This window comes from Triturus cristatus, chromosome 2_2, assembly GCF_964204655.1.
Source record: "Triturus cristatus chromosome 2_2, aTriCri1.1, whole genome shotgun sequence".
Taxonomy (NCBI): Eukaryota; Metazoa; Chordata; class Amphibia; order Caudata; family Salamandridae; genus Triturus; species Triturus cristatus.
The window spans coordinates 839,865,425-839,889,602 of NC_140582.1; the positions used below are offsets into that span (position 1 = coordinate 839,865,425).

At 45.5% G+C, this 24,178-nt stretch overlaps 1 protein-coding gene across 6 annotated transcripts in view; it reads left to right on the top strand.

The window, feature by feature from the left end:
* Window positions 1–24,178, top strand: part of ATP8A1 (ATPase phospholipid transporting 8A1) — a 1,017,459-nt gene that overhangs the window by 352,540 nt on the left and 640,741 nt on the right. For all 6 annotated transcript variants that reach the window (XM_085642166.1, XM_085642168.1, XM_085642167.1 and 3 more), the window contains one exon: window positions 21,400–21,562. In XM_085642166.1, the coding sequence (XP_085498292.1) occupies window positions 21,400–21,562 (163 nt within the window). The remainder of the gene's footprint in view (window positions 1–21,399; window positions 21,563–24,178) is intronic.

A 24,178-nucleotide genomic window follows, 5' to 3' on the forward strand; every position in this document is an offset into this window, starting at 1 on the left:
GCTCATCATGCCTCCGGCTCCTATTCCGTCACCGTTACTGGCGCCCAAAACTGCACTAGGCCTGGGTTTGTCAAAGCTGACCTCGCCTCCTGAAGTGGTGGCCCGATGCCGACTTGACACTGCTCCAACTTCCACTAATGTTGTGTTTGAATCCGACGGAGACACCCATTTCTGCTCTTGACTTACCACAAGGCAGATACCATTCTTGCATTCCCTGTTTTGAACACTCTGTTAATGATTGTGACCCATGTAATTAGTTTGTTCAGCTTATCAGGAGGACACCTGGTATGAGGACTTGCAGGAGACTACTGGGCTAGACACCTTTCTGGAGATAGCTCTTTCTCTGTTCCTGGACTGTCCACAGAGGAATCGGTGTCCTACGTCATGGTCGTGCTTAGACCTCAAGCTCCCCATCTTGTAGCTAAAAAACAATGTTTTGATAGAAGACCTGCAGCTAAGCCAAACTTCTTCTGAGCCCCTCCTGTCCTTCAACGAGGCTCTAATGGGCACTCTTTTGGGCACTTGGGCCAAGCCCTGCTCTGACCAGCCAGTCAATAGACAAATTACCAAGGGGCACTAAACAGCTTCAGGTGATCTGGATTTCTTGTTCCAGCACTCTTTCCCAGAAAGTTCATGGTGCAGGCTTCCACCAGCCAATCCAACCCAAACAACTTTCCTACCACTTCTCTTGGTAGGGAATCAACGCAAGTTCAGTCTTTCAGAAAGTGCCTTTTTTCGTCCACTAGTTTGACACTGCATGTTCCTGTTTGGCTTGTATATGCTTATAATGCCCTCTGATATTCAATGGCACATGTCCTCCCTGGTGTGCCAGAAGACCTCTGCCCGGTTGGTTCTTAGGCTTTTCAAAGTGGTCGTGATACGGACAAGTTCACAATTCGTTGCGGCTTGGATATCACTGCTTCCATTGGGCTTGCAGTTGACACAAGCATTGCCATCTGCCGCTATATGTGGTTGAGCTCTGCTGCGTTCTCTGGCGAAGTTCATTCCTCCTTGATGGACGTGCCCTTTCAATGGGATTTGCGTGTTCAGGGACAAGACTGACTGACTGGAGAATAGGGCTACCACTCGTTCTCTGGGTGTTTTCCATCACTCATTACCATCCGCACCAGATCCAACGCTCCTTTCGTGGCTTTGACAGAGACATCCCTTACCGCCAATCTGTCCAGTCCCTCTCAACAAACCCAGCAGTTTCGAGGGAGCGGTCCACCACACCTGCAACAAATGTCAGGGTGCCACTCAGCCCACTAGCCTCGACCACCCCCCCGCCCCCACAGCCCCTCATGCCAAACCTTTTTAGTGTACTCCTACAGGTCTGTCCTCGACCCTTGAGACTGGATGGTGGCGTTGAACCTGCAGGACAGAAATTCAAGGGTCTGCCCTCGACCCTTGAGGCTGGATGTTGGCGTTGAACCTGCAGGACACCTATTTCCATGTACTAGTTCTGCCGGCCTGTCCGCCCTGCCTGAGGGTTCGTGGTGGGATAGTAGCATTTCCAGTTTGCTGTGCTCCCCTTTGGTCAAACCAGTCCCCCTCAGGTGTTCGCAAAAGTGATGGGCATGATGGCAGCACACCTTTGGAGGTCAATGTTGCCAGCCTTCCCTTACCTTGACGACTGGATATTGAAGGTGGACTTGTCCAAGGCTGTCATAAGCCACCTGCGGACTATAGTGGGCATCAGGTCATCTTTGGAGTTCACTCTAAATGTGCCGAAGTCACACCTGACTTCTTCTCAGATGCTGTTCTTCATCGCAACAATTCTGGTCATGGTTCAGTTTCATGCCTTTTCCCATTGAAAGACATTCCAGTACATTCAAGCTATGATCCTGGTCTTTCAGTCTGGGTCCTGGATTTCAGTGAGGTCGACTCTGAGGCTGCTGGAACTGATGGCTTCCTGCAACATGCTGGTCGAGCACACCACGTGGCATATGCGGGCTCTGCAGTGGGATCCGAAGTCCCTGACAATGTCCAGATTTTGAGGGAAACTGCAAAAGATCGGCATGGTGGTTACTGGACCGAGATTAAGTCAGTGGCAGACCCCTCTCCCTTCCCCATCCAGAGCACACAGCGGTGACCAATGCATCGCCACTGGGTTGGGGCGGCCACCCGGGAGAGGTGGAGCTCAGAGACCTCCAGTATCCTGCAGAGTACTGGCTCCACATGAAGTTACTGGAGCTGAATGCTGGTGTTAAAAACCTTCCTGATGTCCATCAAAGGGAGGCTGTTACAGGTGCTCATGAACAACACCACCACCATCTGGCACTGCAATAAACAGGGCAGGGTGAGGTCACTGGCCCTCTGCTATAAGCCCGTCCTCTTCTGGAAATGGCTGTACCACCAGGTAATTTTGCTGGTAGTGAACCACCTGACTGGATCTTTAAATGCCAGGCCGGACAAGCTCAGCCATCAATGCCTGGCAGATAATGAATGGCAGCTGCACCCGGAGGTAGCACAGGGCCTCTTCTGCAAATGGGGAGAACCATGGCATGATCTATTCACCACTGCCGAGTACGCAATGGAATTTCCAAGGTGTCTCTTGCACGAAGATGCCCTCTGCTTCGAGTGAAACTTGGGTCTTCTGTATGCCTTTCCACTGATATCCCTTCTGCTCCAAGTTCTCAAGAAGATTAGGACAGACCAAGCCTAAGTCACACTAGTAGCTCCAGATTGGGCACGGAGAGTACTCCTGGGCTTGAGCATATGTCCTCCGATCAGAAGTCCAAGAAAACCTGCTGTCGCAGCAACAGGGCAGGGTTCTTCCCCCTGGCCTTCACAATCTCCACCTTCATTTGGACATTGAGCAACGACAGCTGATCACTTTCCACAGCCATCCGGAGGTGGTTAATGTCATCTTGGCAGCCAGGCATCCCACAACAAAAAATGTATACCTCTGTTGTTGAAAGAAATGTATTGCTTGGTGCGGCACTGGCATGATTGTCCCCCTCCAGGACAAGTTATCTGATGATCAGGGCTTTGCTTTGGGTACAGTTAAGGGTTATCTTTTGGCCTTCTCACTGTTGCCAGGTCAGCCCTCATAGTTTAAATCACCAGTTGTGATGTAATTTGAAACAGCTGCAATGCTTTTCCCCCGTATAACTTTTTAATTCCCCAATGGGACCTTAATTTGGTCCTGACTTATCTGATGTGCACTCTGTTCGAGCCGCTTCACAGTTTTCTTTTATGGCTCCTTGCTATTAAGACTGTGTTCGTCATTGCCATCACCTCAGCTCAGCATATGAGTGAGCTTCAGTGTCAGTGTGCTACTCCAACATATACTTCCTTCTTACCAGACAATCTGTTTCTACGGCCACAGGGATCCTTCCTGATGAAAGTTGTGGCTCTGTTCCACGTCGGACAAACCATCACCCAGCTTATGTTCTGTGCTTCACCTCACTCCTCTAAGGAGGAGGAGAGATTCTGTCACTTGGAGCCCAAGCGAACGCTGAGCTTCAACATTAATTGTAACAAAGATCACCTGTTTGTGGGGTTCGCCGTAGTGAAAAAAGGCAAGGCAGTGTTGAAAACAATCAGTCTCCCACTGGATTGTGCTCTGCATTAAGTTATGCTACGCATTGGCAAAGAAGCAGCCGCCGGAAGCACTGCGTGCTTATTTTACCAGGGCCAAAGCTGCTACCACTGTCTGGGCATGAGAGTCCCTGTCCTATAAATTTGCCAGGTTTCTACTTTGGCAACCCTCCATACGTTCACAAAGCATTATTGCCTGGACAGTCCGGTTCGCTGCATTTTGCCTGTTCAGTTCTGCATGACTTTCTGGTTTGAATCTTCTCACAGACCCACCTCTGAATAAGTATTGCTGTGGTATCTATTCAAAAGCTGAGGAATCTGCAGCTAGAGGACAATTTACTTACCATTGGTTATGTTCTTTCTGGTAGAGACTATCTAGCTGCAGATTCTTCACTGACACTCCCATCCGATCTGCGATTGAACTCTATTCATTAATTTTATCCTAAGTCTAGGAAACTGTGCACTGTCTACCAATTTGGTTGAGGCACTATCCATTTGTGGGTGCAGTCCGTCTCGAAATCAACTGATGTCAGCTCACAGGAGTGTCACCTATATAGGCCGCTCTCACCACTTTGGGTGTGGAACGGCGCCTGTGCAGTGTTGCAAGGTGCCACCTTCCAGCATAAAGAGGTACTGTTGGAAATGTTTTTGTAGTAGCTACAGTGGTGATGTCATGGCACCTTGAATGTTCTATTAGCTCCTGGGTGATGGAATGTTTGTGCTTGAAGCATAGACTCATTCCCTGGAAGCTGTTGTTGTGATGAGCAGTATTAAATACGTCTTCTTGTACTAATCGGTTGTGATCGTGGTCACTTCAATTGGCGACGCGTTTTGGGATCTACTGCTCATCCTTGGTTCATACCCATGTGTGTGGAGTTGTTTTAGCTATTTTTTTGTTTTTTTTTGCCTGTGAATTTTTTTATTGGAGGAAAAATCGTTACCAGCTTTGGATCAAGGACTTCTGTTATTTGCCATGTTTGCTCGTATAGCCGATGGGACATTCGGTCTCGGTTACGGGCATATCTGATGTCAATTTCACCAGTTGTTTGTCCACGGAACGTTGCTATTGCCAGTAACGTGTGGGCAAAAAGAGAGCTGTTGGCCTGTGGGCGCATCGGACTACACCGGGTATTGAGTTTGGGAAAAGTCCTTTTGAATTACTGAGAGGGAGAGTTGCTACGTTTAACATGTGTCCAGCTTGGATGAGGCAGTGGGTACTATTGTCAAGTACAGTTTTGTCATCTTCTCTCGAGAGATTTGAGGGGAATGTGCCTTCACAGGTATGCAATAAAAATTATGCTGAGGAAAACACTTCTTATCTTTCTGGAGAAAGTTCTCTTAAAGATGAGTGGTCTCACAATATGTTGTTCAGTTTTGTGCTGCACTTTGGTCCATTAGTGTGTGTGTTTTTGTCACGTTGTGCTGCACATTGGTCATTCTGAATGTTGTGCTCCACATTTAGTTATTGTGAATGGGTTTTAGCCCTATTTCCATGTCGCAAGTCACTGTTTAGTTACTCGGGTGTGACTTTTGAGTTTGGGTGTCAGTCCCATTTACCCAGTTATGGGAGGTGTTAGTCCCATATACTTAGTGTTTAGGGGGTGTTAGTCCCACCTATGTTATAGTTAATGGGTGTTAGTCCCACCTATTAAATTAGTAATGGATGTTAGTCCCATATACTTAGTGTTTAGGGGGTGTTAGTCCCACCTAGATCATTGATGCCTTTTGGATTAGCTTCCGCAGCTTCTGTATTCCAGCGTGTCATGGCAAAAGTTCTTATGGGTGTGCAGAATACAGTTGTTTTTCAGGATGACATTTTGGTAGCTGGTGTTTGCTGGTCTTCACATGATAAGAGTTTAACTGAGGTGTTAAACAGATTACAAGAAAAGGGTATTGTAGGGAATTTGAGCAAATGTGTTTTTGGAGTGCAGTCCATTAAGTATCTAGGGCATTGTATTTCAGGCGAGGGCATTCTTCCAAGAGTTGGTTTGATTGAAGCAATTGTTAAGGTTCCGTCCCCCAGATCCAAGGAACAGGTTTCATCTTTTCTTGGTATGTGTGAATTTTATGCTAAATTCATTTCTAATTTTTCAGCTAAGACCGCTCATCTACGTGAGCTTATGAAGAGAGGAACTGTTTTTCTTTGGGATCAGGAATGTCAAACTGATTTTGACAAAATTAAGACTGAACTGAACCATTGTAACATTTTAACTCCATATGACCCTGCTTTAGAATCCATTGTGTCAGTGGATGCTAGTTTGGATGGTCTGGGTGGCATGTTGACTCAAATGAAAGGTGGGTCGGAACACACGGTTGGATTTATCTCTAGATCATTGCGTCACAGTGAGAAAAACTATTCTGTGATCGAAAGGGAACTTCTTGCTTGTTGTTGGGCCGTTGAAAGGTTTAAAGGTTTTCTTTGGGGTAGATCTTTCAAGCTGATGACTGATCACAAACCTCTTATTCCCATTCTTAATGGTGTTCTTGTGAAAGATCACACGCCCAGGATTGCTAGATTGAGCTCTAAGCTTCTTCAATACAACTTTAATGTTGAACATATTCCTGGGGGAAAAAAACATTAGACCAGATTTTCTTTCCAGATTGCCGTTGCCGGTTGTGCAAGAGGAATGTGTTGCTGAAGAGGATGAGGAATTCTTAATTGCAAGTATTGATGTTTGTAAAGAGGGGTGTTTCAAGGAGGATTAATGGTTTGATGCGTTACAATCAGATTCTGTTCTTAAGGAGGTTAAAAGGTGTATCATTCAGGGTTGGCCAAAGGAAAACATTTAGACTCTGAATTACAACCCTTCGCTAAAGTGGCTGATGAACTCTCTTTAGAAGAAGGTGAGATGATTTTACGTGGCGACAAATTTGTACCTCCAGTGAGTTTGAGAGATCGCATAATTATGGCAGGGCACGAAGGTCATTTGGGGCAGACATGTACCAAGCGCAGAGTTCGTTCCATTTATTGGTGGCCTTCAATGGATCGGCATATAGAGAGTATGGTTGAGAATTGTTCTACATGTTGTTCCAGTGACAAAGTGATCAAGACTGTCATTACTCCCAAAGTAAAAGTTGATTTACCATCGGGGCCTTGGATGAAACTGGCTTTAGATTTCATTGGTCCGTTCAATGTCTTATCTAACAAGTATAAATTCGCTTTGGTAGTTGCGGATTATTACAGCAAGTGGTGGGAAGTGTGTTTTATGACTGAGCCTAATACGACAAAAGTTATCAATTTTTTTGAAAGCCTATTTGCAAGGGAAGGTTTTCCTAAGGAATTAGTGTCAGACAATGGAGTGCAATTTGTCTCCAAAGAAATGTCTTGTTTTTTAAATCAATCTGGTATTCTTCATAAGCGTGTGGCTCTCTATCACCCACAGGGAAATGGTTTCATTGAGCGCATGAATCGTATTTTGGTTGATTGTGTGCAATGGGCTGTTTCTGGAAATATGGATATTGGGGGAGCTGTTCAGAGTATGTTGTGGGCGCATCGGACTACACCGGGTATTGAGTTTGGGAAAAGTCCTTTGGAATTACTGAGAGGGAGAGTTGCTACGTTTAACATGTGTCCAGCTTGGATGAGGCAGTGTGGACTATTGTCAAGTACAGTTTTGTCATCTTCTCTCGAGAGATTTGAGGGGAATGTGCCTTCACAGGTATGCAATAAAAATTATGCTGAGGAAAGCACTACTTATCTTTCTGGAGAAAGTTCTCTTAAAGATGAGTGGTCTCACAATATCAAAGAAGGGGATTGGGTTAAGATAAAGATCCCGCATAATGTACCCAAGGGTCTTTCTAAATTCAGTCAACCTGTGTGTGTAGATTTGGTTTCGCGGCATGCTCTGAGAGTCAATGGTAAGAATTGGTGGAATGTGTCTAGGATTTATAGAATCCCTGATAAGGTTGCACTTCGAATGGGTTTAAAGGATAACTCTGTTTCTCTTTTCAATAATTCTTCCCCTGAGGATGGGAAGTTTGGATTGAGTGGGAAAAGTTGGTCCTGTAATGGTTCATCTCAAGAAAGGTCTCCAGAGGGATTTTCTTCCTCGATAAGGAGGAGTACCCGCAAAAGATTTGTTCCCAAACGTATGGATTTGTAAAATGTTACAGTATTTGTAGTTTTTATTAAGTTTGCTTTTTGTATTTTAAGTAATTCTTCTTGTTATTTGTTTTCCTTTGTATGTAGTTCATTTATTATGTTTTGCTGTTTTTTCTTTATTGTGTTGCTATATTGTTTCTGCAAAGAAGGGAGATATTGTAATAGCTACAGTGGTGATGTCATGGCACCTTGAATGTTCTATTAGCTCCTGGGTGATGGAATGTTTGTGCTTGAAGCATAGACTCATTCCCTGGAAACTGTTGTTGTGATGAGCAGTATTAAATACGTCTTCTTCTACTAATCGGTTGTGATCGTGGTCACTTCAGTTTTCAAATCCAGTCTGATGCCTGAGGAATATGCCATAGGGTAAGAATCTGTGTCCGAAGGTAAGTAACTTATTCATTTTAACTGGGGGGGGGGGAAGTTGACGGTAGGTGCTCAGATGGGAAGGAAAGGTTCACCAACTAAACCCTGTAGTTCTTGAAATTGTAAATAAATCTATTTCTCCACCAGGAAAATCGGTTTTGGTGGAGAAACAGTAAATTAATAATGCACAATTCTGTCAGTATATGCTGTTATGAATTGAGGAGGAGACCTGGTGTAGCTATTTATGTGCCTGCTCTTTGTGAATTTCCAGGCCAGAAATTTGCCCACTTCAAAGGATTAACCATATGATATGTAGATTTTTGGCGATCAAGAATAGGTTTGTGAATCGGGACCCACAACATTGGAAACATTTTCTCGAAAGTAACTGTGTAGACTTTTTTATTTTTAACACACTTTATTGGTGACTGCAGTACATCATGCACTTACAACATATAACCATGAAAATACTGTGGTTTTCTCCCCTCAGGTGTCATTTACATCCCCAAACATTTGTGTCAATCCGATGTCTCCCATCTTGCATTAGAGGGGTGTCCTATATATTGCATTATTACCCAAAAATAGTGCATTTATTAAATTCAACTCCCAACTAGTCCCCGTTCCGCCCTCCTAGCCCTCTCCTGGTCTGTCGAACTGTCGCTACGTCCGCAATAACAGGGAGTCATTATGGGAGCTTCTGCTCCGGGGGTACCACGTACTGGTCCGAGTCACAGCCGTCCAGCTCCTCGAGCCGTACCGGCCCAAATAGACTCAAACTCCCTTTATTTTATTTTTTTATGATGGCGTGGTGTCCGGTGTGGGGGCCAGGTCCAGTGCTTCCAGTGCTATCAGCGTGCCCTCCCAATCTAGGGAGATATGTCGCTTCCTCAGCCCTCTCTCCTCCTCCCTCCTCTGCCCTGCCCCACTGCAGCACGTCAGCCTGCCATACCGGGATCGCTGGGCATCTGGGGGATTTCCATCTCATAGTGATCACCCTAATTGCTAAAATGAGGGCGAGATCCACAAACCTGAGCTGCGCCTTCTGAACCTTAGAGGGCTTGCGAAGGCCCACCAGGCAATTCAGGGCATCGTCTGGGACCGGTAGGTGTCTTGCTGTAGCTAGGGAATGCCTAACCCCCTCCCAGTATTCCCGCAGTCGAGGGCAGGTCCATAGCATGTGGAGAAATCTCGCCTCATCTTCTCTACATCTGGGGCAGCTATGGGGGGAGTCTGGGAACATACGATGGAGTCGCTTCGGTGTGAGGTACGATCTGTGCAGCACCATCGTCTGTATGAATTTAAGCCGCGTATTACGCAACACTTTTTTGGGATGCTCCAGAATGCATTTCCATGCGTGGTCCGTGAGTTCCACCACGGAGTCCGTTGTCCATTGCTCCCTAAGGGAAGTGAGAGCTGTTGCCGCGTGTTCGTACTCCAGTATATAACCAACGCACTAAGTGTCCCCCAGGTCCCATGTAATATAGGAGGTGTACTAGGGCGTGCTGCGGGGGCTCAGTCCGCTGTGGGGCCCAGGTAGCTCTGATGTAGTGTGTGGTCGCTGCATGTAAGAGATATAGTCTTGGCGCCCCCGTGGCCTGTAGAAAGGTATCATGGTCCATCAATGTGCCATCCTCGAAAAAGGCTCCCACCTCATCTATCCCGCTGTCCGTCCAAGCCTGGAGTCTAGTCTGTGTGAGTCTCCCCTGTGGCGTGGGCATGCCTAATAGGGGTATATTCCCGGCGTAAGGGGTTGCTACCGACGTGTATGCCAGGGCCTTCCTCCAACATATCAGGGCCGTCCTCATTAGTGGGGGGCAGTCAGGAGGGACACGAGCCCTCGACAATAATAGGGTGTGTAGCTCCCCTCTGTGCAGCCTCTGCGGTGTGAACCCAATCTCGCCAAGATTCCTCCCCGCAGTCCAATAGGATAGCCACTGGAGTTGACTAGCGTAGTATTATCCTCTGAAGTCAAGGACTCCCAGGCCGCCACTCCGCGTCCCCAGCTGGAGCTTCCTGAGGCTTATCCGTCTCCGACCCGCACCCCAAATAAGGGTGAGCAACAGGCTGTCGAGCGTCTTAAAGATGGATTGTGGGAGATTCACCGGTAAGTTCACAAAATAGTAGAGCAGAAGAGGCAACATCACCATCTTAGCGATGGTAATCCGTCCCATTACGGAAAGGGGCAAGGAGGACCGGAAGCCCACACTGGCCCGGAGCCACGTTATTGCCCGTTGGATATTGCCATCTATCTGGTCCTCCTGCGTTCGATATACCTGTATACCGAGGTATTTAAATGTAGTGGGAGCCACCATGAAGGAATAAGTGCCAAATTGCAAACGAGTAATGTGTGCTGTTTCTTGGAAGAAATAGCAGGTCGATTTGTCGGGGCTGATAGCCAGACCCGATAGTCGCTCAAACACCGCAAATGTATCCGGGAGGGGGGCCGCGTCAGCGGTAAGGTCTAGTAAATATAACAGCATGTCGTCTGTATAAATAGACAGTAAATGGTACACTCCGTCGATATAGATACCAAGTTGGGCAGCTGATCTTCGTAGAGCCAGGGCTAGCGGTTCTAATGCCAGCACGAATAGCAAAGGGGCTGAGGGCATCCCTGCCTTGTGCCACGATGGATGCTGTATGCATCAGATATATAGCTGCCCGTGCTGGCCCTGGCCGTCGGGGACGTATATAATAAACGGACCCATTGTAAGTATGTGTCCGGGAACCCGAAGCGACGGAGCGTTGTAAACATAAAATCCCATGATAGGGAATCAAACGCCTGCCTAAGGTCCAGTGCAATACATCCGGCCTGGTGGTGAGTCCTTGGGGTAGCCGCTATAATTGCGTGCAACCGTCTGGTATTAATTGAGGTGCTGCGGCTTGGGAGAAAACCACACTGGTCGCTGTGTATAAGTGCAGGGAGGTGCGGTTGTATGCGGTTGGTGAGGGCCTTACTCAATATTTTGTATTCAGTAGCCAACATAGAGAGGGGTCTATAGTTTGACATGTCCAGCCCGTCTCCCCCCCGGCTTGGGTATAGACATAACCAGCGCCTGCATCGTAAAATCTGGTAAGCATCCCGTCTCCATGGCCGTCTTATAGACGGTCTCCAGAATAGGCACCAAGGACTCCGCATATGTAAGATAAAACTCGACCGGGAGTCCGTCAAGCCCCGGCGTTTTATAACGATTTAAGCCTTTAATTGCAGCTCGGATCTCCTGTTGGGTAATTGGTCCGTCTATGTTTTTCCGTACTTCCTCCGAAAGAGTCGGGAAAGGGAGGTCGTGGAAGAAATCAGCAATAGAAGAGCCGTGTATCGGGGGGGGATGCATAGAGTTTACCAAAGTATTCTCTGAAGGCGGTATTTATTTCTGCCTTTGTATGGACTACTTAGCCAGTCATAGTGCGAATGCTAGCTATAATCGGCGGGTCGGGTCTGTTTCTGGCCATGCGGGCTAACCGGGTGCCCGCTCTGTCCGCCTCTACATGTTTACGCTGCAAGTAAGTTTTGTGGTCTATTACTCTCAACGTCTCTAGGGTTTCCGCATGGTCTATATGAGTGGATGGCAGCCGTTCACGCTTTGTAGGGTCTGATATCACTTCCCTCTCCAGGGCATGTAACTTACTCTCGATATCTTGCATCCTCTGGTGTGACTCTTGGCGGGCCCCCACCAGTTGACCTATAGTCGCACCTCTAATCACTACCTTCAGAGCATCCCATTCTATCAGGCGCGATGTCGCAGTACTCCAATTATCGGTTAGGTAATTAGTAACAGTGTCAGAAAGCGTCGCGCAGAAAGGGGCGTCTTCAAGCAGGTATGGGTGTAGTTTCCAGGTGGGCACCGGAGTAGGCACCATGCCCCAGATCTTTTCTGGGCCCCAGCCAGGCAGCAGAGGCGTCAACCACCCCCAGGAGGGAGACCATGCACAGCGGCCACCAGGGCCGACCAAATCCTCCTTCACTCGTCTGACTCCTCGTACCTCCTGTCGTGGTTCCCTGGTGAGTCCCCGTGCCTCAGCTTTTGCGTCCGGAGCTCCCCGTTGTCCGGCAGGGCTCCCGGATCTTTGGCTGTCTCTCCGGATCTGTCCAGCCAGCTCAGCGTCCAGCGCAGGGGCTCAGGGAACTGGGCCTCCGTCTCCAGGCGCCCTCGGGGCCCGGTACAGCAGCTCCATCCGGCGGCCCGCCACGCCCTCCAGCCCCCGGCTTTCGTCGGCGTCGCAGGGCAGGTAGGCCTGCGCTCTCAACAGTCGCACCTCCACTCTTCAGCAGCCTGCGCGTCGTCCACACCGCCACCGGGGGTTAAGGAGCTCCGCCGCCGCAAGCCCCCATCAGATGGAGCCGTGAAAACGGCTTATAAGTGTCGATTCCCCCCGGGAGGGTCCAGAGCTCTACCGAGCCAAGTTCGCCATTGCCGGCGGTTAGACACGCCCCCCCAAGTAACTGTGTAGACTTGAGATTTTTTCGGTGGGTCAAGCCCTTTAGGACAGGCTAGACCAGGGAGGGATATAGCCATGGTGCAGTGTTTTGCCAAGCTGCTGAATGGTTACCACTTTTCTCAGTATTTCTTGTGGAGCAAAGTTCTCTTAACCAATGGGTTGGCTTCTTGCTGTGTGCAAGATGATGTCTCAACAGATATGAATTTGGCCAGCATGTGCTCGAAGAAATGTAGGTCGAAGAGGACAATGCTTTATGCGTGATTGGTTTCAGGCACATCAAGGGCCTTAGAAAGATAAGAGCCTTTATGGTAGATGCAGCGTTTGCTCAGGCTATTTTATTGGAGGTGAAAGAAGGTCTGAGGCGTTACTTGTGCAGGAGTTTAGATGTTGCTGTGATCCCTGCAGGCCTTAACTAGCTGCTCTCATTTCATGCTCCAGAAAGCTAAAGATTTTTTCCACTTCGAGATGAAGATTTTGTCTCCGTATCTTGTGAAAGTCGAACCATTAGAACTTGGAAAAAACTCTGATTGTATCAGAAAGCATAGTGCAGGGTTAGAGGACCAGTGCTCCTCTGGTGTGGGACTGTTTTCATAGTTTTCTGAGAAGTAATTGGGCCCAAAGTTCTGCCTCATAGGATGTGAAAAGTATCTGCTTTCATCTTCCTGTGAAAATAAAAAGCGTTTCAACACATGGTGTCTGGGAGCTGCGTTTCAGAGATCTAAATGAAGGGGTTGCCTTTTTTTTCAACTGCTTTCCTCGTGAGTACTGCACAGATGCAGCTTTCCTGCTCCTGCTATAAAGGCCCTCCTAGAAAGTGTGATGGAAACAGTACATTGTCAGAGGACTGCATAGTATTTTAATTCAGCAAAAGATAGGAATTAACAATAGGTGGTGAGCATGAAAAATTCATTTAGAAATGCCACATTAAGCTCTAAACGAAAACTATGATTAGAATTAACATTTTTATGAGTGTTAAGTTTGACCAACAATTCCAAGTTTTTCTGAGTATCTTTAAATGGGAGGTAGCAGCACTTGTTACTTATGTCATTTAGAAATAGAAGAAGTTGGGGCACTCGTAGGCAATATGGTAGCTAGGTGCCATCCGGAAGAAGGAGCTCTGCTGGGTTTACAGTTTGTGGATACCCATATCTGCATTTGGACTGACCATTTCTTGATATGAATGAAGTATGTATCGACACCACACCGTGAAATGACAATACAACCAGCCGCACAAGGCTGTACGTCGCTATATATTCCAGCAGCTCCCCAATAACCTCCCCAGTTTACCCTCAAAAGTTGATAGTTCTTCCTCTTCTTCCTCATCGGCAGTTCCTAAACCGATGTTTTTTAAAATGGGTATGCATTCCTCAAAATCGCATATATGACAGCATCAAAATGGTAATGGTGGGGATAAACCATTAATCCACAGTCAAGGGGAACTCACCTAACCAGGTTCTAGCAAACAGAAACAGCATCAGGCAAGGGGGTAGCACTCAGAACACTCTACTGTGCCATATTCAATGTTTGTCATATGCTGTAATGTAGTAACCTCTATGATCTATAGTCACTGTTTGACTTCCTGCACATGCTTGTCATTTTTTAATAACGGTATCATCATTTGTAACATGAAATACTAAATACCAATTAAAAAATGTAAACAAAAAAAATAATGAATGAAGTATGTATGGAGTTTCTTTGTTTGCCTTTTCAATCTCGCTCAGTTTATGGCTGACTGAGCTTCTAGAATCTTAGGAGTCACCGGAGCAACACCAAAAGCCGGGTCCCTTTTGATAGCACAGCACTGCAGATCTTACTCATCATGCCCCTGGCATTCCCCAGGATGTACCGTGGCGCTTCCAGGCACTTATTGGAGGTGAATTTTGGATACCATCTCAGTGCTAACTTCCTTATTACTCCCTTGAGTTTCCACTGAGGTCATCATGACTTGATTTGAATAAAGGGGCCGGCCCTCAATACATGGAGTTAGATTGGAGCTAAATGTGCTTCATATGGAAATTGAATACTGAACAAGTTTAACAGTAACTCTAACGGATTAAAAATACCATGTTGTGCCTGCAACAAACTGCAAACATTTGGTGCCTCGGTGCTTTTATCTTCCCACACAATATGCTGGGGCCAGATTCAAATGTGATCCTTGCCACATGAAAGTAGATTTACTTACAGATTGGTGCCTGACCCTAGGACGAAGGGTACAGGTAAGGACATGGGGCAGTGGGAGAAAATGTAATTGGCACCTAGTAGCCTTTCAGAATATGCCAGTCATAAGACAACCTCAACCTCCTCATTTGACAAAGCAAAGCTGGTTCAAAGGACTGACACCATATCCTCGCAGAACGCAAAGGATTCTGCTGCCAAAGTGAGAGCACGCTAAGAAAATAATATCGCGACAATACAACACAACGTAAGACCATCCAGTTAAGCGTTTGGGCTAATCCCTCCAAAGACCTTAATGCCATTAATGCAACCTCTTGGACTTTGCAAATTCCAGCTTAACCAGCTCAACAAAATGCTACATTCAATTGTAACCTGTTTCAGGTTTTTGATCCCGCATCCCATCATGATGAAAAAACAGTATTCAGGGTGTCTCTTGACAATTCCTCCTTCACAGATCTTTTGACATTCTCTTCCACCTCTACCGCCTCCTTTACCGCCCCCTCTAGAATCTGTCAATCGCTTTGCCCCACTGAGCTCGCTGGAAACCTGTGACTGACTGGCATTACACAACCCACCTCCGTCTCTCGTTATTCTCCCTGTTATTAGCCTGCCAGCCCTTTCATCGACCACTCCTCTTGCAAGATTTGAACTTAGTAAGTTGGAACATTGCTGGACTGGCCCCCAAATTTTGCGACCCAAATCAGCATTTACTTATTAGGAAGTTCAGTGTAATTTGCCTACAGAAAATTGGGAAGCCCTTAAACCATTTATTTTTGGAGGGGTATAAATCTAACTTTGTTCTGGCTGTTGATTTATGTATCCTTGACTCTGAATGGTTGTGTTGTCGAACTTTCTCCAGGGTCGTCAGTGTTGCAAGCTTTAGGAATGACTTTATCGGGTTCCCTTGATTTTTATTTACTGAATTTTTATAACTTAAACTCTGGCACCCAGCTTGCTCCCAATATTCAATATGGGGTTTCTTTTATCGACCTGTCCGAGAATGGGGTCTGTTCACCTAATTTTATCTTTGTGGGTGATTTTAATATACACTTATGTGAGTGTCCCTTGAAGGAGAGGGAACGTCCTACACATGGAGCATTTCTAAGGAAGGCACTGAGCTAAAAAACAACTTGTATACAAATAACTTTGTCTTCTCTATGGACAAGCTGACCTATTCTTCTGCTTCACAAATTATTCCCACATTTAAGGTAGAGTCTGTTCTACTATTATAGACATTGTTTATTTCAGCACCGATTATCTTGTTGGTTGCCAGTTTTAAAATTTCACATAGCACTTTCAGCGACCATATTCCTGTTTCACTTACTTTGCAGGGGTGGCAATCTATTCATTCTAGAGTTAGGGAGTTAGAATGTGCTCTTCGCCCAACTGATCAGGGATAAGGCATAAGGAGGGCAACGATTGAGCCCAAACATTTTAAACACTCTCTATTCAATAGTTGTGCACATGATTTTGCGAGTTGCCTTGACCTATCAACTAGCGACCACACGATCTTGGTAGCCTTCAGGAATATTTCCAAAAAGGCAGCAGCACTCCTATCTCACTCAGGAGTTAGCCCAACCCTTGCCAACCCTGGTTGGTTCAGCCCTTTGCAGGCTTTAAGGCGCGCTCCGAAAGCTAGCCCTAGAGATAGAAACCTTGTGTTTAATTTCCATTTGATTTATAAATCGGAACTGTAACAGGGCAAAGATGCCCTGAGGGAACAAGCACAGGCAATCTTTTGCAGGCATCCATGGGGAAGAGCAGCTCTATTTTCTGGTGTATGGTCAACCAACCATGCCTCTCCCAGGCGAATGATACCATCCTATGCCACCACATAACTGCTGATCAGTAGGTTGCCCATATCGAGGGAATATGCAACTGCACACACCTGGGGGAGCTGGTTGAGATAGACTTACCCACCTGCGGGAGGGCAAACCTGGCATTTAACCTAGATGAAGGGCTCTTAGGTCTCACACGTAGCACTTTACCATAGCGATGTGGCAGTGTGGGGCCCTGCATTAACCCAGATCTTAAATGCAGCAGTTAGGGAGGGTCCACCTCCTTCTTTGTCCACCTTTGTTATAGTTGTGATATTTGAAAAGGAGGATAAGGATAACCCACAAAGTTCTATACCGATATCCCTTATTAACTCTGCCGTAAAGGTCCTGGGACAAGTTTTGCTGCCAAGACTCTCTAGCTGGGCAGTGGAGAACAATATTGTTTCTGGCCTGCAATATGAATTCAGGCAAGGTCTGTCCACATCTGACCAGTGCTTGAACTTGTACTTGATTATTAACAAGCATACTATGGTTCGCCCTGGGTCCCTTCATCTGACCTTCATGGACCTTATCTCTGCTTTCGACAGGGTCAGTAGGGATAAATTGTGGGTTATCGTGGACCCAAGCGTTGTTCACTTATTAAGGGATTTCCATGCTTGTACCACAGCCTCAGTCAGGTACTCTACCAGAAAGCCAATATAGACAATTTTAAAGTTGGTATAGGGGTACGCCAAAGGTGCATATTGGCCGCTTTCTTATTTTCTCTGTATGTCAATGGACTTGAACAAGCCCTGGTGTCCGAAGGGACTGACTGTTCATTCCTAGCTTCCTTTTCTTTTCCTATCCTGCTTTATGTGGACGACGCTGCCCTGATGGCAAGGACCGCTATGGGCTTACAAATATTTCTGAACACCTTCACAGATTTCATGGCAAAATTAGATTTAGCAGTTAATCTCACTAAATATTTTGTGATGGTGGTGGGCTCTGGCTCCACTAGGACTTAAGCCTTTAGTATCTGTAACCCCAAAATTTCCAAAGTCAAGGCTTTCTCCTACTTAGGAGTATTGTTTGACTCTAGTATTAACTGGAAACCCTTGGTGGTAGCCAAGAAGGCAGAGCTAGTTAGATCAATTGCTGCTTTTTAGGTCTCGCTGAGACAGCGCTTTAGCGCTGTTCTGGCGAGACTTATAGTAAGCGAGTTTTGGAAGTGCAAACGAGTGCTTTCAGGCCTCCAAATACAGTGCATGTGCTCCGGGCGCGCGCACCATTTGGCAGCCTGAAAGCACTCGTTTGCACTTCCAGATCCCCCACCATTTGGCAGCCTGCACACCATTTGCTTTCACTTTCGCGGCCACACGGCCGCTTTGATGTTTGATCGCGATCACGATCACTTACAGTTTTACGGCCGCTTGTTTTGTTTGGCATTACCCACTTTCAAAATGTTCCCATGGGTTGTTTGGTCCGAATCGAAATGCACCCTCCACCTCCTAATGACTGACTAACATCTAAATTCGGCTCTTCTTTGCGGACACGAGAACTCATTGGTGCACTTCGAGTCTTGCCTCAGTCAAATCACTTGACTTTTTATTTTTATTTTACATTTTACAGAATGATTTTCCAACTTTGCAGGATCAAGTCATGATAATCGTGCATTTTAAACTAAATCACTTGCTAAAATCGAAGACCCCCTCTTAAATCATATTCACCATCTCCTCTTTTCTGAGATTCCTTGTTTGGGGTTTGGGGCCTAAACACATGCGCTGTTAACATCTAGTGCTTGTGCACATATTTACTTCACTAAAGCACACGCTGTGTGCACCCATATACATAGTGCTACTGCCCGCCCCTTCTTCCTTTTCTCCTCCCCCTCCCACTTGCCTCACATTATTACATAGTTCTCAAAAAAATCTTCTAATGAAGCCATAATTTTATCGCGCTCTGGAGCCTTACATGTTATCATGTGCTGTGGCATTATATTAAGCTAGTGCTAAACATTGCCTACTTCTCCGTAATCCTATTTTGTTTAGCAGTTTTATGCCGATTTTGCGTTGTATTAGGCAAAACTGTTGGGTTGTAGTCAAATTAGCTGCGTAATATTAGTACATGCAAGGAGCTTAATTTAGGGCGGTGCATGCCGAGACTCATTTCTTTAAGTTTTGTTTTTAGTATTTAAATGGCCGATTAAGTTTTGTTTTTAGCAAAAATTAAATGCGTTTATAAACCAATACTTTGAATACATATGTTAGAACTGAGAACCCGGAGATGTTCTTATGATGGGAAAAGCCTAAACATTGTGATAAAAGAATTGCCTTTACAAAAGCTGCTGCCATTGCTTAAACTGTTATCCTCTTCCTACATTTTCCGGTGCTTGTTTACTGCTGTCCTCCCTTAGGATGTTTTTACGACCACCTTTTAACTTGTCGACACATGTTTGTAGTCTCCAGACTTGTTAGAACAACAGATAAGGCTGTGGATTGGCTCCAAGACAGTGTCTACTTAGTTTCACCACAAACCCCCCACCCACTTAGCCTTAGGCTGTTTCTAGGCAGTCAGACGAGGTGTTTGTAAACAAGGCTGCGTCTTCTCCATCCTTGAGGTAAACACTGCATACTCCTTTGTAATCCTATTTTTTTTGCCAAGTTTGCGTTGTATTAGGCTAAACTGTTGGGTCGTAGTCAAATTAGGTGCGTAATATTAGTACGTGCAAGGAGCTTAGTTTAGGGTGGTGTGTGCTGGGACGCTTAGCACTGTTTTAAGCTTTTTTCCTTTAAACATTGTAGGCACAAAAGGACTTATATTTTTAAGGTGCTTAAGCATGGAAATTTATACAAGCCCGTAATGTTAGCGCCGCCAAGCAGGGATAGGTTTGTTAGAAATTCTTTGGGGAATAGGCCTGCAGTCGCTTTGTATTTCCAGACCGGGACATATATATTTTTTGGGGCCTAAACACATGCGTCGTTAACATCCAAAGCCTGTGCACATATTTACTTCACTAAAGCACACGCTGTGTGCACCCATTTACATAGTGCTTCTCGCCGCTCCCTCTTCCTCTGCTCTCCCCCCCCCCCCCCCGCTTGCCTCATCATTACGTAGTTCTCAAAGAAATCTTCTAGTAGGGCCGTAATGTTATCGCGTTCAGGGGCCTTATATGTTATCACGTGTTATCACGTGCTGTGGCCCATTCCTCCGTAATCCTATTCTTTTTACCATTTTTATTATTATTTTGCGGTGTGTTAGGCAAATCTGTTGGGCTGTAGTCATATTAGGGCCGTAATATTAGTACTTGGAAGGAGCTTAATTTAGGGTGGTGTGTGTGGAACGCTTAGCTTTTTATTTTAGCTTTTCTCCTGTAAACATTGTAGGCATGCAAATATTTTTAATTTTAAGGTTCTTTGGCATGGAGATATATACAAGGCCCTAATGTTTGTGCCTGTAAGGAGGGACGGGATTGTCCGAATTCATTTTAGGATAGGTGCGCATTCGCTTTGTATTTTGCGTCTGGGACATGTTTTTTTTGTTTGGGGCCTAACACATGCGCTGTTAACATGTAGTGCTTGTGCACATATTTATTTCAGTAAAGCACACGCTGTGTGCACCCATATACATAGTGTTACTGCCTGCCCTTCCTTTGCTCTCCCCCCCCCCCTTGTTTGCCTCACATTGTCACGTAGTTCACAAAGAAATCTTGTATGAAGACCAATTAAGTCAGTATGCAGACGATATGTTTTAGTAAAACTGTTAAATGTACAGCTAGGTCAAATATAGTTTAGAACATGTGGCCTTTTAACTAAAGATTATCCAACTTAAAAAATGCGGCGTTAAAAAAACCGAAATGTTGGTACATGCCAACATGCTTAAAATGCACACTCGCCAGTTAAGTAAGTGTGCAAACAAAAGTTTTAAATTATTTGGAGGGTACACCACTGTACAGCGTGTATATTACACACAAATTACAACAATAAACACTCTACTCCCTAACATATCCTACCAGCTGTAAAAATGCATTACCTTATTAGAAATAACTGTATGCAAAGCATTAATTAAAATTACATGTGCTTTCGGTCTTTTGCTGAAACAACCTTACAAAACTTTATTACAGCCTTTTTTTTTATCGTAGAATTAGATTTTCCCAACTATAGCACACATCCTTACATTGTGCATTACTGTTACTGCTACCACACCCCCCCCTCAAACAGCATACCTTATTTTAGCAACAGGTCGCCGTATCCTGCAGAGCGATTTCTTTGATGAAAACGCCCACAGACGAATTCACACTCAAACATCTACATTTCACTAACATCCACCTAGCTGTCTGTAGGTCACTGGCGCCACCTAAATTAACATACAAAACTAGATGAAAGAACGCAACAATTGACAGGATCAACCGACTGGCAGGACAGATTACATTTTGTGACGTTTTGCAAATTTTATAATGAACCTAGAAGAGCTTTTATCTTACCACTTTTGAAGGACAATGGTTTTTCCCAAGTCCACCCGGCACTTGTATACCTCCACATTCTACCTGATGAACTCACAACTTTTAGTGTAACCTGCTTTCTAAAATCTATCATGAATCTAAGGAACCTGCGGAAAGATTAGGATTCAATTTTATGATCTGTTTTATCCTATTTAATATGATTTATGTCTTATTTTAATGTGTTTTATTCTTTGTATTTATTTTATGGTTTGAAAAGTAACTGAATAAAGGAATTGAATTGAATTGACCTCTGAACCCAAAAAGGACTCAATTTATTCTCAAGCAGGGAGAGTGGCAAATTTCTTTCCACCCAGGGCACTGTCATGTGTGGCAAAGGCAGACTGTGTTAGCTAGCACATTTATTTTCTCCCAAAAATAATGGCCTTATATTCCTGGCTGGTGTGGTTGTTAGGGATGCACTTGGGGTGGAAGGGTATTTTAGTGACTTATGAAAAGGATCATTTCTGGAATATCATGAAACTGTGTCTGCTATCAAATGCTCTTGTTTTTGTTTTATTTTACAGAATTCAACGAGGCCACCCCTAAAGTTATCCAACGTGGAACGGATCACAAACATACAGATTTTGCTCCTATTCTGCACCCTGCTGGCAATTTCATTGATCTGCTCTATTGGCTCCTCTATATGGAATGCGAAGCACGAAGGAGACTGGTACCTTAGTTTGAATTGTAAGGCATAGTTTGATACAATGCAATGCTTTGTGTGGTAGAAATCGATCTTTTTTACAGTTTGAGTCATCAACCAATTCTGGGTCCTTTACCATATGTTTTGTGCAAAGTAGAACTGTGAGCAAATTGGTGATTTGTCACATTTGTCTGCGTCTTTAAGAACACAACAAATTATGTGTTTTGCAATGTGCTAAATAGAAAGCACGTTTGTTGTTCTGATATCTAAATTAGGTCCGTTTGTTGGTGATTTGTTTAGAGCTGTGGTCTTCGCATCACATCACACAAAGCCCTGCTCTGGATCTGTAAAAGAAGTTTAAATTGTCGTACATTAGAGAAACAAATGAGTGGCAAATATTCTGTATCTTGAAGCAGTGTAGCAGTAATTTCCTTATGAGTAGTTCTTTTGTGCCATTTTGATCTGAATCTGCTCCTTGGGGTGTCATGACTGTGGAGTGGATTCAATATGTTTTTATTGGACTGCCAATATGACAAGTTTTACTGCCATTATATGTTTGCCCACACGCTAGTCTTGTCACTTGTTTGGATTGAGTTCCACAAAAATTGAAAGATGTGGGTCTAGGAGACAAAACACAAGACCTTCCTAAAGTATATATATATTACCTTCTAACCCTGCCACCAAGTCTTCATACATACATACACATTTGTATCTGCTATCTGCTCATTCTCTTGCAACAGTACTAAATGTACTCAACACCCACAAACTCAGGTTAGTGGGTATTTTCAAATTTTTTGTATAGTGTTTTCTACCCCATGATCACATGTAAAACTGTTCCTGAAAAAAAAGTCACTGCAGAAGGAAGGCTTGATTTAGACTTAGGCAGAACTCCTGCCCTCAGCTTCGCCCTCCTACCACCCCTCCCCCCCCCCCCCAATTAGGGCAGAGGAGCGTCACCCCCACCCTACTGCTAGTGCAGCAATAGTGAAAATGTCGATGGTAATAAAATTAATTACTATTTTATTTTTAACTGCTTCCAGCCCGAGCAGTGTTTGGGGGCGGGGCTGCTGTTGACTGGCAGAATTGGAGTGGTGCTCACTCCACCAGTTTACACTGCGTAGGTCTCTTTAGCCAGCTGTCTTGCAAAGGCCAGCCTGACATGCTCAGTGTATACCTCTCCACCTAGCTGTCTTAGATAGCTGGGTGGATAGCAGGCACAGGCACCCTGCACCTGCTGGAGCGTTAAGGACGCTCGCTCCAGCCAATCCTGGTGCTGCTCTCATGCTGCTCATCTGCAGCATGAGAGCCTTGTTGGGATTTGTAGGGGTTGGCTGAGGCGCCACGAGGATTTGAGGTGACGAGGAAGCGTAGGTAAGTATTTTTTAAAATGTTATTTTTGGGCCCGCTTATAGGCACTGTGAGAAACTCTCATTGCCTTCAGTCTTAATACCAGAGCTCTCAGTAACAGACCGTTATAAAATCTGTTCACAAGTCTTGATTGTGAGATTTGCAATGTGAGCCTAAAGGCATTGCGATTTATCACAGTGCCTGCTACTGGGTTTGGCACTGGCTTCACGACCCTTGACTTTTGAGGGTCACCTATCGCCACTTCCAGCCCTGCTTAACCCATGGTTTTCCCGCCTTTAAAAGTTGGTAGAAGCACTGTGTTTACATCGACAAGGCTACCGCTGGCTTTGCCAGTGTAACCCTCTGACTTGGTGGCCCATTTACTAGATGTTCGCCAGGACACCCGTTTTCCCTGCCTATGGCCGCCATGATGCTCAGGCATTAAAAATAAAGAAATCTTCCTGTACATTGGGTGAGCGGAGCAGAAGAAATCAAACATTCACCCCCAGTCAAGAGACCTGGTTAAATCAATGAGTAACCAGTTCAAGGACACTTGTTTCTGGTCCTGGGAGGACCTGGCTTGGCAGTTCAGGATGGACTGTTCCCATGAGGAGCTGGGTCAAGACTGATTTGCCTATAGCTGGGTCTAAACTGTGGTGGCATGGTGAGCAAAAGAACAATGGATTGAACCCAGATCTCTTGGGTAGGGGTGAATGTTTGATTTGTTCTGCATTCGGTCCATCATATGTGTTTTTTGCTTTCTCTCCCTAAGTGCGCCGGGTATGCCAAACGTGGGCCCTGAACTCACTATGCCACTGGATTCAAGCTAACCTGACTGATGAGGGGGTGATACCCCAAAACTGGTCCCAGGATGCTTGTTTCTGATCTAGGGAGGACCCGGCTTGGCAGTTCGGGCTAGTCGTTTCCCATGAGGAGCAGGGTCAAGACTGATTTGCATATGGCTTGGTCTAAACTGGGGTGGCATGGTGAGCAAAAGAACAATGGATTTAACCCAGATCTCTTGACTGGGGGTGAATGTTTGATTTGTTCCGTCTTCTGTCTATCATTTGTGTGTCTTTTGCCTTCCCTTTTTGGGTTCCACTCAAATAGGTGACACCATCAAGTCTGCCTTGGGCCACCTCTCAAACAGCCTGTCCATCCTACCTCCCTGTATCTCTTTCAACAATTTCTCTTGCACCACCTGTTTGAGGGGCCCAACTGATTTGAGGTTATTTGCCCACCTGTGCACCTTTGGTCCCTGGTACCCCAAGCGAAACCCCCAGGTGAACCCTTCTTCCAACAACTTAGCATTG